Raw genomic sequence first — 16,319 nt, 5'->3', positions numbered from 1 at the left:
CTTGATTACTCATAGAAACAAAATTAGAAATTTTAAATTTAATCATTAGATATGCCCTACCTACTATTTTTCTCAATAACCCAAACCCTATAGTAAAACTGATCAGCATAGGAACTTGGCTGGATGACAGTATACTGGAATTGGATTATGTCAATTTTTAGAGTTGAAATTTTCATGAACATTGTTTGAATGTCTAAAATGAGTATTTAATATACTCGAAAACGTAAATGAATTTTTGAGGAATCAATTTTTAAAACTCCATAGATTTCAATTATGCTGCCTGCAAAATGGAAATGTAAATATGCAGAATCATAACATCGACTTTCTTCACTAAGAAAACAGACTGCATACTTACATACATAGAGACCAACTGGTATTTACAGAGAGCCCACGCACTCTGCTTTAACGGTATAGAGAAAAATGAAATAATATAGTACATGAAAAATATATAAACATTTGTTCCAGGAAAAGAGAAAAAAACCAACATGCTCCAGTTTGATTTCTTCACCTTCTTAACGCTCTCCTTACTCTACATTGCTCTAAAACACAAATTATGATTACTGAGGTCAAGTTACAAGTGGTTAATCTGGAGGGAATGCATTAAACATTCCCTTGAAATACAATACACTAGTATTGTATACACTTGCAACACAAAATAACCTCTACCTGGAATGTTCTCCAAACCCTCTCATCACCTACACGTACCCCAGTGGCAGTCAAATGGTCTTTGCAATAAATAATGCTAGCATAAGCATACACCTGTATGGAAAGATGAATTCCATCTCACACCACATACAAAAACTACTTTGAAATGGAGCACAATAGACATAAATGTAAGAACTTCTGTTCATTTTTTAAAGGCATTAAGAGAGTGAAAAGGAAAGCCATAGGCTAAAAGAGAAGACATATGCAACATGTATATCCAAAGGATGACTCCATCTGGAAAACAGAAGAAACTAAAATCAATCAGAAAAACACAACCCCAAACAAAAAGGAACAGACTTGAATAGTCACTTCACAAAAGAAAGTATACAAAAATGTGCCCAACTCATTCAACAGAGAAATGCAAATTAAAACCACCATGAGATACAATTACACAACCATTAAAGTGGCTGAAGTGAATAAGCAAGACAATACTTGATATGAGCAAAAACGTGGAACAGCTGGATCTCACATACATTGCTTATAGACATATACAATGGCACAAGCACTTTAAAAACTTTTTGACAATTTTTAATGAAGTAAAACTTAATGCCCACCCTAAGACTCAGCAATTTCACCCCTGAATATTTACTCAAGAGGAAAGAAAACATATCCACAAAAAGACTCATATGAGAATATTCATAGTAGCTTTCTCACAATAGATACAAATGAGAAACAGCTCATACATCCATCAATAGTAGAGTGGGTAAATGGTGGTATATCCTTATAATGGAACACGTCACAGGAGTTAAAGCAGTATAAACTACTATTCCATGCAACAAACATAATGAAGACCAGGACACCAGACACATACAATTCTTTTAAGAAATATGAGGTAGTGACTGGACAGAAATGTTCTGTATCTTGATTTTGGTAAGATGTAGTTACACAGGTGTATGCATGTATAAAAATTCATCGTTGTATATTTAAGATATATGTACTTTATTGTATGTATCTTGTACATATCTCAATTTTTAAAACTTTAGTATTTTACAGAGAATAAAGGAAAGAGCAATAACCAAAACTCTCTAGTAAAACACAGTAAAAACTTAAATACATGGCAGTATCTAACCTAATATTTTCTGTTACTGAAAAGTCAACCCAGAATTTATACATCTAAACTTATCATGCTTCTAATATATCATGCTTCTTCCAAAGAAGAAGAGAAAAAGAGAAAGAGGAGAAAGAAGAGGAGAAGGAAAGTTGGGGGAGGGAGAAGAGGAAGGAGGGAAGGTGGAGGGGAAGGAAAAGAAGAAGGAAAAGAGGAAGGAGATGAAAGAAGAGGAAGGAGAAGACTACTCTGTTTCTTTAAAAAGCAAATCATCTATTTGAACACTGGATTATTTTTTCCAGTAGTTTCAATATCTATGGGCTTAGGTTTTATGTCTCAGTTATAATAAAAATAACCAAAAAAATTACAAAAACAAAAGATTACTTTCTATCTTTATGGCCATATTAATCATTCTCTGTGGTAAATCACTTATCCTCATCCATAAAATGCAGAAAATGAGATTACCTCTAAAGGCTTTTTTCAGCTCAAGGATTCTATGGTTCTGACATTCAACTAATCAAAATATTCTGACTAGTTCCCTGTCTTCCAAAATAAAAGCCAAGCCTTTGGTCTGGCATTCAAAGTCCCATATCAACATTAGCTCCTACCTACTTTTCTTTTTTCTCACATTAGCCCTATATAAAACCCATGCACTTTCCTTCCTCTTTGTTTGTATAATTTCCTCCAAATAAGATACTCCTCTCCCAAAGTTCTTTATTAATGTATTAAAATCTTTATCTTTAAATGTGCTCATCCACTTACATATTGGCCATCTTACCCATGTAAGGCACAAAGTTAGACAACAGCTGAGGACAAGGAAACAAGACACAGTTCCAACTACTCTGTGGACATGCAAAGAGCTAAACCCAGCACAAGGCAGAATCAAATTACACAGTAGCAAAACAAAACCAAACCCTTAGACCGAGCCTGAGACCCAGCTGAAACTGTCCCTTTCTTCAATTTTCTCTCTGTTATTCCCAATCAGATCGTTTTTTCTCTGTTCTGAATGACCATAAGATTGTTTCTCAACAATCTCTCACTTTCTCATAAACCTCATCATTTATATCTCTATTATCTCAATATACCTGAAATCTGAGAAAAGACTTTTTTCTGTATATTTTTAATACTCGTTAAATTTTCCTTGAACGCTAAACATAAACTGTTCAAAGAATGATTTTAAGGCTTTTCAAAACGGAAGCGCTCCCACATTTTACCTAAAAATACTTACGGCCAAAGTGATTACAATAAAAAGTGAGAATAAAAGTACTTGCACGTTATGGGAAATTCCTGTGGATAATTTCATGGAAAGTTAGTCAAGAACTAGATTTCTTGAGAAACTAAATTTATTCTTTTAAGAATTTTATAGACTAATTTTTTATAAAGAAAAATTCAGTAACTAATTTTGCTTTATAAAAGCATTTATAAAGTATTTCCTTAAATACTCCTGTATTAACCTGAAATACATAAATGTGACATACTTGAAACAAACAAAAAAGAAAACTCTATTTGCCCTGTGCCTAAAAACAAATACTTCATGTCCATCAGAGTATTTATGAACATAAGTATCGGTCTTGTAGCTGACATAGTTTAAGTTATGCGATACTTCTGTAATTGTAATGTCATAGATTAATATCCATGTTTTAGGCTTAATCTATTAATAATTATTTGTGTTTTTTATCTGTAGTTAAGTTCTAGGAGCATGTGACCGTTCAAAGCATAACTAAACTCATATAAGCTCCATCATCTAATATATACTAGTTTTAAAATACTACCATTAAAAAATAGATACCTATAAGTTTTTCAAGCATGCTAAGTGCACATTTTAAATACTTAATTTTTAAAACTTAAATTCACTGCCTTATGTAAGATAATTAAAAATCTCTTTATCAACTTTATTTTGAATAAACCCATACTGTACCTGGTTATTACCGTGACCAAAAGGAGTACTAGATAAATTAGTGGTTACACTGTGCAAAATAATTTCACCACTGAGAGATCCAGAAGCAACGTAGCAGTCATTCCAATTATATGTTACACAAGTTACTTCATCTTTATGATCCTGAATGAAAGAAATGACAGTAAACAGAATGCCACACAACCTTCAAACAGTATATTTTTCATGTTTTTTTGTAAACATTATATATTTGTCTATCTAATATTTGCTTAACATTTTCCTCAAAATAATCTTTAAAAAAAAAAAAGTACACAAATGAATAGTAAACTGTCTGATCAGCACCAAGTCTTTTCAGGGAACAAAGATTTATTTTTCATAACCATAACAATGATCAGGCACTATGAAACAGACAAAAAGGAAAGGTAATTTTCCAAATGGCATTATGCCTACATAAAGAATTCACTTCCACTGACAAGTAACATTTATTGCAAGTTGACTATTACCAGAGCCCCTGCCCTTAAGAGTATTACTGTTCAATTGGGAAGACGGGGCGTTTAAGTAAACATGCAAATGGCAGAAAGAATTCTAAATGATTGGCAGAGGCAGAGAGTCAGAGGAAAGCAAAAGAGGCATCACTATGAACTGAGTTGACAAAGGAAGCTTTCCAGAAGACAGGAAGCCTGAGTTCAACCTTAAAGAAAGTGATTAAGAGGTAATTTAGGGGAAGGAGAATGAAACCTAACACTGCAAAATGGAAGAGAGCAAAAAAAAAAAAGCCCCAAAGCCAAATTGAGAAAGCACGTTTGAGACTTGATAGATGCTGCTTCCGTCTGTTGAGTACCAACTTAGGCTGGAGTTTTAATTATTATTAATCTTTAGAACAAGCATGGGAGGCAAAGTCATTTTTCCTGTTTTACAGATGAGTTAACTAAGGTTAACAAACTGCAAGCTCACAGAACTGCCAGTGGCAAAGCTTGGATTCAAGCTTATTTTCCTCCCATTATACTAGCACTGTCTCCCTGATCCATAGGGGAATCCATTTTGAGGAAATAAAACGGTTTAGTTTAGAACAAACTGAGTTCACAAGGATTATGTTTTCCAAGATTAAATTAAAGGCAGCAGCCTAAGAGCACAGCGGTCAGCATAGTTTTTAACAATTTGATGTCACATCTTAATAACAGAAACAAACCAATCTTTGTATCTAATAATTAATGTAATAACAATAATTGTAGCTATAATATTCCACTTATTTTACAACTTTCTCAAATGGTCTCTAAAGCATGCCAGGAGATGGCTTTACATTTTAGGAAATTCTTTCTCTGTATAGGTATGTGTGTGTATATATAAAATATGTTTAAAATTTCACATATGAAAACTTTTTTGAAAGACAAAAATTGAAAACAATTTTAAAGATGAACATCCAAATGCCAAAGCGATAGAAGTCCAAAAAAGCAATCACAACCAGAGGCTTTCACAGTGATTTTTTTCATTTTCTGAAACTGCAAAAGCTATTTAAAGAAACACTAATTATAAACAGTAAATTATTCTAGAAACATTTTATTACCAAGATGAAAATACACACAAAAATAACACAAATAGCAGCAGAGAACTAAGAAGCCATATCTCCAAACTGATTACCAGATTGAATACTATCATCCCAAAATCCCTCTCATTTTTTCACAAGAGCCTTAAAAATATCTTTAATGACAATAAACTATATTTTTTTTAAAATGAAGGAAGTGGTCCACTCAAGAGCAGAACAAAGTGAAAAAATAAGGAAAAAGTTTTAACCCCAGCAACACAATAACACAGTAACATACATGGAAGGAAAAATAAACTCAAAAAAGTAAGCTTTTGGCTACACATCTTTATATTCCCTAACAAATCTCACTTCATTCTGAAGCTGCTTATTTTTATCATAAAAGCTCAAAATTAAATTTTGGTAATTACTAATAAACACATTTCTGTAAAGATTTTTTTTTTCAAGTTGCTTACCTTAAGAGATCGATGAACTCTTTTTGATTTTAAATCCCAAATATTAACAGTACTATTCAGGCCTCCGCTTACCAAATACATAGACGTTGAATTTAAACTGACACATGTCTGCTTTTGCTATTTAAAAAAAAAAAAGTCATGTTAAGTTAATAGAGACCAGAGCTGACTTTCAATTCTCATCCAACACTTAGTAAGCACATGAAAAACATCTGAGGGAAATGCTATAGACATGTCCATTCTTGTACTAAAGATTCAGCTCTCATCATCTTCCACAAGGATTCAATAGTCTGCAAAGTGTTCAAAATGGCTTTAAGGAAATCAACCAGATTCATGTTCTTTCCACATAAAGGTGGTGACAGAGGAAGCTTAGGAAACCACCAAGTCTCGGAGTCCCTTTAGGGCTTACTTGCCCTGCATATTGTCCCTTTAACAACACCTGCTCTTATACTCCACAGAATATCTCAAATTAAAATCAACCCACAGCTCAGAAAATTCTAAAGGTAGAGGAGACTTTGAAGAATGCCTAGTTTAAACCCTTCAATTTACAGAAGGGGGGAAGTTTTATAAAGAGGACAAGATACTAGTTCCAAGTCACAGTGCCTCTCCCCAAAATGGACCAAGTCTCAAACATCTTGTCATCAGAAACTAAGTCTACACTGTTCCCCCACACTGTAAGGTCCCATTCATCCAGATACTCAAGACAGAAGTTCAGAAGGAACCTTGATTCCTTGTTCTCCCTCCACTCAGTCTATCAGCAAGTTCTCCAAACTCCAACTGTAAAATATACCCTACAGGGGCCCCCCCTCTATCTACCGTCACTGCAAGCACCCTGATCCAAAACTTGTCAAAGAACAACAGCAGCCTCCTAACTGGTTGTCTGCCTTCCACTCTTGCTTCCCTACATACCATGTTCTATATATAGAGTGACCTTTATGAAATGTAAATCAGATCATGTGTGTCTTATTTTAAAATCCTCAGTGGCTTCCAATCACACCTAAATTCCAAACTCATCATCAACCTGGCTTTCATTGCCCTATTCATCTAGCCCTTTCTTAACTGGTCTGTCACCAGTTTCCTCCCCACCCAGTGATTCTCTAGGCACAAGGACCATCTTCCATTCCTTAAATGTAATAACACTATATTTGCCTCCAGACTTCTACACAGCTATTCTTGCCTGGAAAGTTAATTCCCCTGAACCTTGGCTTGAATGTCTTCATCTGATCAATAGATATCAACTTAGATACCACAACTTCAGAAGACCCCTTCCCCACCTAATGTAACCTGCTAACTCAGTAACGTATTTCAGCTCTCTGCATTAACAACTTACCACTGTCACTGGGTACTGTTTACTCATTTATTCTGTCTCTCACCAGAATGTCAGTTTCCTTACAGCAAAGACCATATCCATGTTCAATAAATATTTTTAGAACAAATGGCTAAAAATACAGTGGTAACCAAGTTTCTCACAATGAGTATGCATGCATGTCATCTATCTGGTGGTATCATCAGTAACTATGCTACAATGTTGCATGGTTGTTGTTTTTTCCCTATTAACTTTCAGATACACTATATAGTTACATTAATTATTCCTACTCCAGCTGAACACCATAAGGGGGGGAGGAATAGAAATTAATTCCAAAGCGTACATTTTGTGACTGAAGGCAAATTACCGTAGCTCTAGGCAAGTAATCTCATCTTTCTGAGCCTACATTTCTACCTGTGAGAAATGAAAGATGAGGACCAGATCTACTGTTATTGATAGTCCATGCATTTCAAAAACATCCTCTGCTCAAGAGAGCACCAGATTCTTAAAAGGGTGCAGATGACCCCCTCTCTCTCCCCCAAGGTTTCTTCCAGCTTTGAAATTCTAACCGAGTCAAAATTATTAACACAAAAAAATACTGGGGCACAGTACATCAATATTTCAGTATGGTCACTATAATTCTCTTGCAGACATCATTTGAGGAACAGACTTCAGTCTAAATAGACTAATAAAATTTAGAATCTGGTTATTACTGCAGATCAGGAGTTTACCTTTAAATAAAATAGATAAGAATAGCATCCATCAAAGATCAATATATTAAAACTCCAATCATCAAAAACAACTGAAATTATTCATAAGGGCTCAGAACAAAACCTATGTTTTTAGCTGCTTACCCTAATGAGAGAGGATTTTTTATGTTAATATATTATTAATGCAGGTAATGAACTTAAATAATTAATGGAAATTGGCTATTACAGGAATCCTGTACCCTAAGACAAAAGCAATGGGTAGAACTTTAAAATCTGAAGATAACATCAGGTCAAATTTCTAGGTTATCATATCCATTATCATACTGTCAAGACCAATCTGTCTACTTTAGAGAGGTAAAATACAAAATCAAAGAAAATTAATATGGACTTTAAATAAAGTTCCACCTTAAACAGTGGCAGAAGTGGAGATCAAAATTGTTTTTGTTTTTTGGCTTTTTATTTGTTTTGGCTGAGTCAGGTCTTAGTTGCAGCATGCAGGGTCTTTTGTTGAGGCATGTGAGACCTAGTTCCTGGACCAGGGATCGAACCTGCATCCCTTGCCCTGGAAGGAGGAGTCTTAACCACTGGACTACCAGGGCAGTCCCAAAATCAAAACTGTTTTGATGTTGATATTTAATTCAACAAATGTTCGCTGATCAACTTGGACATGATCTGAAGATCCAAAAATGACTAAGATGTTCTGCCTGCTCTTAAAGAGTACAGTTTACCTTACTGCCCAGTGGTACTCTGGGGATGCAGTTTCAATTCCTGGTCCGGGAACTAGATCCCACATGCCTCAACTCCACTTACTGAGGCTGAAAGGCAAGTTTCAATTCCTACCCTCACACATTCTATCTGTCCAGTCTCCATCACCTGTGGGCTGGAACTGATGCTGAGCTCAATCCTACCAGACACCTTTAGGAAAGGACTGCTAGAAATAAAAGGACTGCTAGAAATTCTAAGTCATTTTTATTAATATGTTAGATGAATTTATACTATGTGGTCCCGCTGTGTTCCACTCCAAAGCAAGTGGAGTAGAACAATGACTGATTAGGCCACCTTATCTACTCCAGTGTATAAAATCATGACAATTCATTATGGTTTAGAGTCCACTATAAAACTCTCAAATTTAAAAAAAGAACCACCAACTATATATTCCTTTTTATTTAGGTCTTATTTAAAATGGAAACAAATTTCAAGAAGTGTGTGATTGGAAATGAAAAAGCCAGTATTATCCTAAATCAGAGAGATTAACTTATGAAACAAAAGGGTGAGAATATATAGTGAGAAATTCATTTAAATGCTCTGGGACCAAAGCTCATTTTGACAAAGCCCGTTCTGTTACAGGAGGGCTTGGAGAGGCTCAGGCAGTACCCACTGGACCTAAGCTAAAGCAGAAGGTCACCATCAGATAAGGGTCTTGAGCTGATGGTGCTGAGCCCATTGTTAGTAAGGGAAGGGCTACATCATTAGGACTCTTTTGGTCAGATTAACCTAGGAACCTTGGTGGAACAGTCCTAAAAAGTCACAGCAATACCAGGAAACCTCCAACAGAGGGAAAATGGAGATGCTACCTAGCTGACAAAATCTAAGTCCTTGATTGCTTCCCTAGGATCCAATATTACTTTACCTAAAGATGTATCAGTAAGCACACTTATCTCATCTTCAAGTGTTAACTGTATTATTTTAAGCTCAAGTTAACAATAATGCTTTTAAACTCCTTTATATTTAGTTGTTAGCACCATAATAAATAAGCAATTACCACGCAAGCAAGACTAAGATGTTTAAAAGTTAAAAAAAAAAAAAAATCACTTACCCCTTCACCAAGCTCTAAAAGCGGGACAGGTTTACATTTACAACTTGAAACAACTATTTTGTCACCACTGGAAGATGCTGTCACTAGAAAGTTATCTAAATCAAGAGTTATGGAGCATCAAACAATCCAAGAGCAGCTCTAGCACTCGACTATCATTATAAAGAAATGTGATGATAAAAGCAAGCAAACTAAACTAAGAAGACAAACAATGAATATAGTTGACACATTAGCTTTCAAAACTGGCTCAGATTACTAATTACCAAGACTAATTCTCTTTACTACTGCAGGGAAGAACTATCCTTTTTGACTTTGCTATCACTTGAAAGCTATTTAACCCGTGTGAAATACTACCCCATTTTCAAAGAGTAGGCCAGAAGGTCTGATTTTATCCTTCAAGAATGAGAGCATGATAAAAGCAACATCAAGCAAATACCAATCAGCCTTTTCTTCTATAAATATGGTTTAAGATAATTATTTAGTAATTCAGTGCTTGATACCAGTTTAAGCTAGGAAGCAAATGTCCATATTAGTCTCCTATTTTTCCACTAAAAAATAAAGCCTGATATTTCCTGGAATGGAATGGACTGGAATGTTCGTGATAGAGCATTTCAATTTTAAATGTATTAAGAATATTACAGTGTATGTAGCAAATATAAGTAAGTGTGATTACACAGCTACTATGCATTTTAACTTTATTTCAGCTCAATTAAATTTAAATTATTTAAAATACAATTTTAAATTATTAAAGTAAGAATTATTTAAAATTTGATTTAATAATTTAAAATTAATCTTTTTTCACATGAATAGGTGAAATCATCAATAAACACAAAATAACATAAGTATTTTAAAACTTACATGACTAAACACAATAATACAACCAAAAACAAGAACCTGATTTTGAGAGTTAAAACAAAATATCAGAAGTTTAAATATACACTTTTAACAAGCAAAGTCCAAACTGTATTACTTTAAGTGATTTGTAGAACATTCAGCTATTTTGTGAACAGATCATGGACTGTAATTTTATCATGATATATGATTCAAACAAAATCACTTCCACCTATCTAGATTTTATAGCATTGAGAAAAATAAATCATTTTCCCTTTCCTTGGCTTCTTCCTATGTTTACTGTTACTCTTCTCTATAGAATATATTAAAGAAAGGACTAAAAGAGGATACTACAAAAGTATACTCAAGTTATTCCATTCATTTCCCATATAGTTTTAGAAGTCTTAAGAAAGTGAGGAGTGTTACCAGGAGGACCAAAAAAATAATAAACTGATTTAAAAAAAAAAGAAAACTGATCTTCATGTCACCTCACCATTAACTCTGTCCTTGGAATCCACGCTAAGTGGTCCCCAAATCTGAGTCTGGGAATCCCTTGGTCTTCAGTAACTAACCTCTATGGAAGGCATCAAAGCCTCAATAGAAATCAAACTATACAAAGGTTTCCAGTGCACATGTACTTATATAAGAAAACTACAGAAATAAAACCAGTTTCCAAAACCCAAAGGACACCATCACATAGTCATAGTCACATCAGTTTTGTTGCTAGACCTTTAAGTGGTTTATCAGTAAATGCCAACTCCTAATAAAACTCCTTGGAATAAAAAAAATCACTAAGAATGGGTACTTTTATGTAGTAAGTAACAGGGAAACTTAAGCTCTAAACATAATAAAAATCTAATATAGAAGCAACATCACATATTTGTCACTCTCTTTAAACACTTCCCCCCACTATAGATCTGCAGAGGGCTTCAAAAACGCGGTCCCCTCACATGAGTTTGATTAACAGGGAGCCAAAGTAACTTACTTTGCTACTTTAATACAAAATCAAGGAATGATGAAGAGGAAAGTTTAATTCAAATAGAAAACTTGTCATTTCTGTTATATATTTACAAGAATAATTAGACTGGGCATGAAAACTGTCTAATGTTTTTATTCATGAATCATTCATATTTTAAAGCTTTGATATTTTTACTTTCATCAGGAAGCAGAATATTACTACTTTGATACTGAAAAGATCAGATACGTGTTCAAGCTTAATCTGTTGTTTAAGAAACAGTGTATGAGTTCCATAAAAGAATGACTATCTCTACCATACCAAGAATACAGAACATTTTCATACAAAAGGTAGTAACAGTACTTTGTTTCCAGCAATGGTTCTCAACTGAGGATGATTCTGGCCCCTCACAGAATTGATATGTGGCAATTCTGAAGATGCTTCGCAGCTGTCACCACTGGGGTACTGGTATCTCATTGGTAGAGGTCAGGAAGGCTTCTAACCGTCCTACAATGCACAGGGAAGCCTCCAAGACAAAACATTATCTGGCCTAAAATGTTAGTAGAGTGATATTGAGAAATCCCTATTTATGAGTTCATTTTATCCACCAGGAACTTCCCTGGTAGTCCAGTGGTTAAGGGTCTGCCTTGCGACGGAAGGGGCATGGGTTTGATTCCTGGTCAGGGAACTAAGATTCTGCATGCCACTGGGGAGCGCCACAAACAAAGAGCCTGCAGAGAGCCTGCACACCACAATAAAAGATCACACATGACTCAGACTCAAAGAAGCCAAATAAATAAATTTGGGCTTCCCAAGTGGCGCTAGTGGTAAAGAAACTGCCTGCCAATGCCGGAGACCTAAGAGATGTGGGTTCAATCCCACAGTTGGGAAGATTCCCTGGAGGAGGGCATAGCAACCTACACCAGTATTCTTGCCTGAAGAATCCCATGGACAGAGCAGCCTGGTGGGCTACAGTCTGTAGGGTCGCAAAGAGTTGGACAAAATTGAAGTGACCTAGCACACAGAAATTTACTAAGACAGGAAGGGTGGGAATCAGAAACATAAAAACCTTAGGAAAATTCAATCAAGATAATTTATCTGTCTTTTTGGGAAACAAGACTATTTTCAACACAGATACAATGGAAGAGAAATACAGGAAATACATCAGTAACATGGAACTGTTCTACAATTTTTATCTCCTCCCTCAATTTTTGCTTTTGTCTTCAAGTTCTGTCTTGAATTTCCCAACTAGATCCACAAATATGCAAATGTAGGTGCAAAACATCATTCCAGAACTTTCAGGATTATTTCCACCGTTACCTACCTTATTCCATTTAATTCAATAACCAACTGTTGATATAAAACTCTATGGTCTGCATCTAGTAGCTAACATATATTTTTAATAGCAGTGCTTTTAAATGTAGTGGGTTGCAAATAAATTTTTTAATGAAATCAATGGAGAATATCAGTTTTCAATCATATGATATGTCATTGTTTAGTCGCTAAGTCATGTCTGACTCTGCAGCCCCATGGACTATAGCCTGCCTGGATCCTCTGTCCATGGGATTTCCTAAGCAAGAATACTGGAGTGGGGTGCCATTTCTTTTTCCAATGGATCTTCCTGATCCAGGCACTGAACCCACATTTCCTGCTTGGCAGGTGGACTCTTTAATACTGAGCCACCTGGAAAGCCCCTATCATATGGCATATTGTTTATTAAATTCCTATTTCATTTTATCTTTCACAGCTATGCCAAACATATACTGCTACTGGATGTTTAACATAGTGGCTATTTTTTTTTTTTTTAAAAAAGGATACTATTGCTGCTCCAACACACTGAGCTGATAACATGTGGTGCGGTGTGTGGGTTGAATTTATCCACCAGTGTCATAGATGAAGCATCCCATATTTTAACATCATCTCCCGATGAAGCAAATCTGAGGTTTTCCTGCATGACTGCACCTACAAATTGTTTAAAACAACATGCTTTAAAAACAATTAAGAATAGGTTTAAAACAAACAAACAAAAAAAAAGAGTTAAAATGAGACATCTTATCCAAAACAAGTGGCTCCACACATTCACTTGTGTCCCAGAGACTGCGCTCACCACAAAGATGAGTTACTGGATGGATCTTCCTAAAATGTAAACTGGATCATAGTCTTAGTTGACCTTCCCAATGGCTCTCCACAGCAATTACAATGAAATGCAGCCTCCTTAGTGCGGAGTGTTTCATAAACTGGCCTGATGTAACTTTCCTTTCTTCCCTGGGGCCACCAAACACACTGGCCTTCTTTCTCACCTCCAAGTGTTTCTGTTACCTCGTCTGCCAGAAATGACCTTTCCCAATTTCCCATGGTCATCTCCTTCACATCATCCCAGTCGCAGCTCATGATTCTTCCTCAGAAAGGCCTTCCCTTTCTGAGGCTAAACCCATTGTTCTGTACCCCATTCTCCTGTTCCATTTTTTCACGGCCCTTCCTGCTATCTGCAATTCTTATTCTCATAACATCTGTGGCCCTTGACTTGAGGAAAACAAAGATCTCAAGGACAGGAATTTTTGTCTTATCTTGTTAATTACTGGTGTTCAAACATTCCTGGCACACAGTTGGTATTCAACAAATAACTGCTGGATAGGTACCTTTCTTATCTAGAAAAAAAAAAAAAAAAAGATATGACAAACTGTAGCACTCCTGCAGGTTAGAATCCCACCACTGCAGGTCTTCCAAATAGCTCTAAAATTAGCAAATACAACCTGAGAAGATGTCCCTAAGTTCCTATACCAACACCTGATCCACAATGCCTTCGCTTGTATTATCTATTCACAGTACACAGTTCGAACGCATAAGTCTTACAAAGTGATTTCACAAACCAAGGCAGTCTAGAAGACAAAACACACATAGTAATGCATGATGGGTAAGAAAAAAAAATGGTCAAAAACAGCTTGGGAGAAAGGGGAAGGGAAGGGAAGGGTCTAAAAATATACCTTCCCATCTTTCTGGTGTGGACAGTGTCAAGAGTGTGGCAGAGCATAAGTGATGTCACAGGTTCCCAAGTCATCAACAAAATATCACATTTGTAAGTATATTTCGGAGGACAACTTAGAGACATAATAAAATATAGGGGTCTTTCAAGACTCAAGAGGCAGAAAATGTGTTTATAATGAGGCTGAAATTTCGTTAACTAGAAAAGTCACTTACGTGATTCACTCTGCTTCATTCAGCAGATAAACAGTTCTAGTAAGAGCCCTTCTTAGTCATCTGTTGAAATGTAGACACAGTGTTTGGATTTGGTGCCTTAACATGTTATAACTTATGCCCTTTGGATTCCTTCTTAACAACAATGAGACGCTGGAAAAGCATCTGAAAGCCCAGGAAAAAAACACTGAAAGATGTCTTTACTGTAATCTTAGACCACACCTGTTGAGCGGTGTGATGTAGCGGAAAGATCACTTTAGTCCTGGCTCAGATGACCTGCCCCAGAGTTAGGTGACAGTTTGGCCGAGTCACTCAATGTCTGTTTGCTCCTCTCAAAGGAGAGCGGGGAAAGGCCCATCAACCAGTGTTCTGAGAACTGAGCACACTTAAGGGCGCGGCATATTAGGCTCAGAAAGAGGCTCCCATCAAAAGCGAGCTGTCAGGACACACGGCCGTAACACCATCAGCCTCGCGGCTACAAGAAACAACTCACTACACTTAGCTTAAGCAAAAGCTCTCCAACTTTCTTTCACCCAAAATGCATTTTACTCGCAGGAGTCTTGCTCAACTGGAGTTACCTTGGTAAATGCATTCGAGCGCCTGCTAAACGAGTCGAATTTGAGAGGTTTACAAAAAGGTAACGGGACTGCTGGCAAGCGGAAAACTTTCCGGAGTCGGTGCAGCCCCCGGAGCCGCCTCCGACCTGCCCCAGTCGACCAGGGCCACCTCTCAGGCCCGACCGGAGGCCGCCGCAGGCGGAGGTGCGCGACCCCGGCCCGCGGCTCCCGGGCACTTCCGCGCCAACCCGGCCGCCGCGCCCCTGCCCGACCCGCTGGGTCGCGGGGAGCCCAGGGACCTCCGACCCACCCCCTGAGGTGATCGGAGGGCGGGTGGGGAACCAGGAGTGGGCAAGAACTCGGCGGGCGGCGGGCCCTACCCCGGAACCTCCGGAACCTCACCTCTCAGCTGCCGTACACCGGGGGCCTCAGCGCGGCCCGCTCCGGCGCTGGGCTTCCGGCTCCCGCCTGAACTGTTAAACTTCGGCGGCCGGAAGTCCCGCCTCTGAGCGGCGCTTCCCCAAGGAGGGGCTCAAGTTGACAGGGCAGGGCCAGGGACAGTGCTGGCCGTGGGTTCGAGTCCTGATCCAAGCGCCTGGGAGGGAAGGGCGGGAACTGAGGGCCTGGGCGGCTCCTCTCTGCGCCAGGGAGGCGCTGGTGCCGCTGGCTGCTTCCCTTCTGTCACCCATTTGTTCGCTGACTGCCTCTTGCATGCCAGGCACTTGGCTAGACTGGGTTTACAGTGCTGAGTTTAGCCTGGGAATACAGGGGTTCGGTCAGCGCCTCTGCTCTCTAGCCGGGTGGAGCTACAATCCAGTATAAGGGGCAGACGATCATCAATAATTACATACTTAAGTGAAAGGCGGAAACTCTTGAGAGTTGCCTCAGAGAAAAGGTCTAAAATGTATGAAAGGGAAATGAACATGGATGTGAGTGCGGGAAAGACTTCCCGGAAGAGGAAACCATTGAGAGCCAAGAATACCCGCTGCAATTTACAAACCAGGAGATACGATGAGAAAAGCTAAGAAATAATGGAAAGCATAAGTGTCTTGAGTTATCAGACTTCAAAACCTGTGATCTTTTTTCCAAATCACGCTGTGGGGTCAGGAACATTCCCATCTAGTTGGGAATTTTTTGGAAGGAGATGCTTCTCAGAGTGGAAAAAGGAGTAAGTGAATTGAGTTTTCATATGCTCCTTATACCAGGGCCCTTTTATTTTTTAAAGCTCTACTGACAATTTTTGCTGAGAGTCCTTATAAAATAAAATATAGGGCATTTCTTCTACAAACTTATTATTCTTTCAGCACAGGTAC

At 37.5% G+C, this 16,319-nt stretch overlaps 1 protein-coding gene across 4 annotated transcripts in view; it reads right to left on the bottom strand.

Annotated features, from left to right (window-relative positions):
• Positions 1 to 15,646, bottom strand: part of NEDD1 (NEDD1 gamma-tubulin ring complex targeting factor) — a 44,737-nt gene extending 29,091 nt beyond the window's left edge. Inside the window, exons 1-5 of one of the 4 annotated variants that reach the window (XM_069585112.1) lie at positions 15,409 to 15,646; positions 13,073 to 13,216; positions 9,472 to 9,566; positions 5,643 to 5,759; positions 3,672 to 3,812 (exon numbers count right to left, since the gene is read on the bottom strand). In XM_069585112.1, the coding sequence (XP_069441213.1) occupies positions 3,672 to 3,812; positions 5,643 to 5,759; positions 9,472 to 9,566; positions 13,073 to 13,208 (489 nt within the window). In that variant the 5' untranslated portion in view covers positions 13,209 to 13,216; positions 15,409 to 15,646. Of the gene's footprint in view, positions 1 to 3,671; positions 3,813 to 5,642; positions 5,760 to 9,471; positions 9,567 to 13,072; positions 13,217 to 14,452 lie in introns of all 4 variants that reach the window. The other 3 variants (XM_069585111.1, XM_069585113.1, XM_069585114.1) reach the window with 3 other exon arrangements.
• Positions 15,647 to 16,319: the final 673 nt, after the last annotated feature.

The sequence above is a fragment of the Ovis canadensis genome, chromosome 3 (genome assembly GCF_042477335.2).
Source record: "Ovis canadensis isolate MfBH-ARS-UI-01 breed Bighorn chromosome 3, ARS-UI_OviCan_v2, whole genome shotgun sequence".
NCBI lineage: Eukaryota > Metazoa > Chordata > Mammalia > Artiodactyla > Bovidae > Ovis > Ovis canadensis.
The sequence above is the reverse complement of the archived record's forward strand: the minus strand, read 5'-3'. Positions and strand labels throughout refer to the sequence as shown.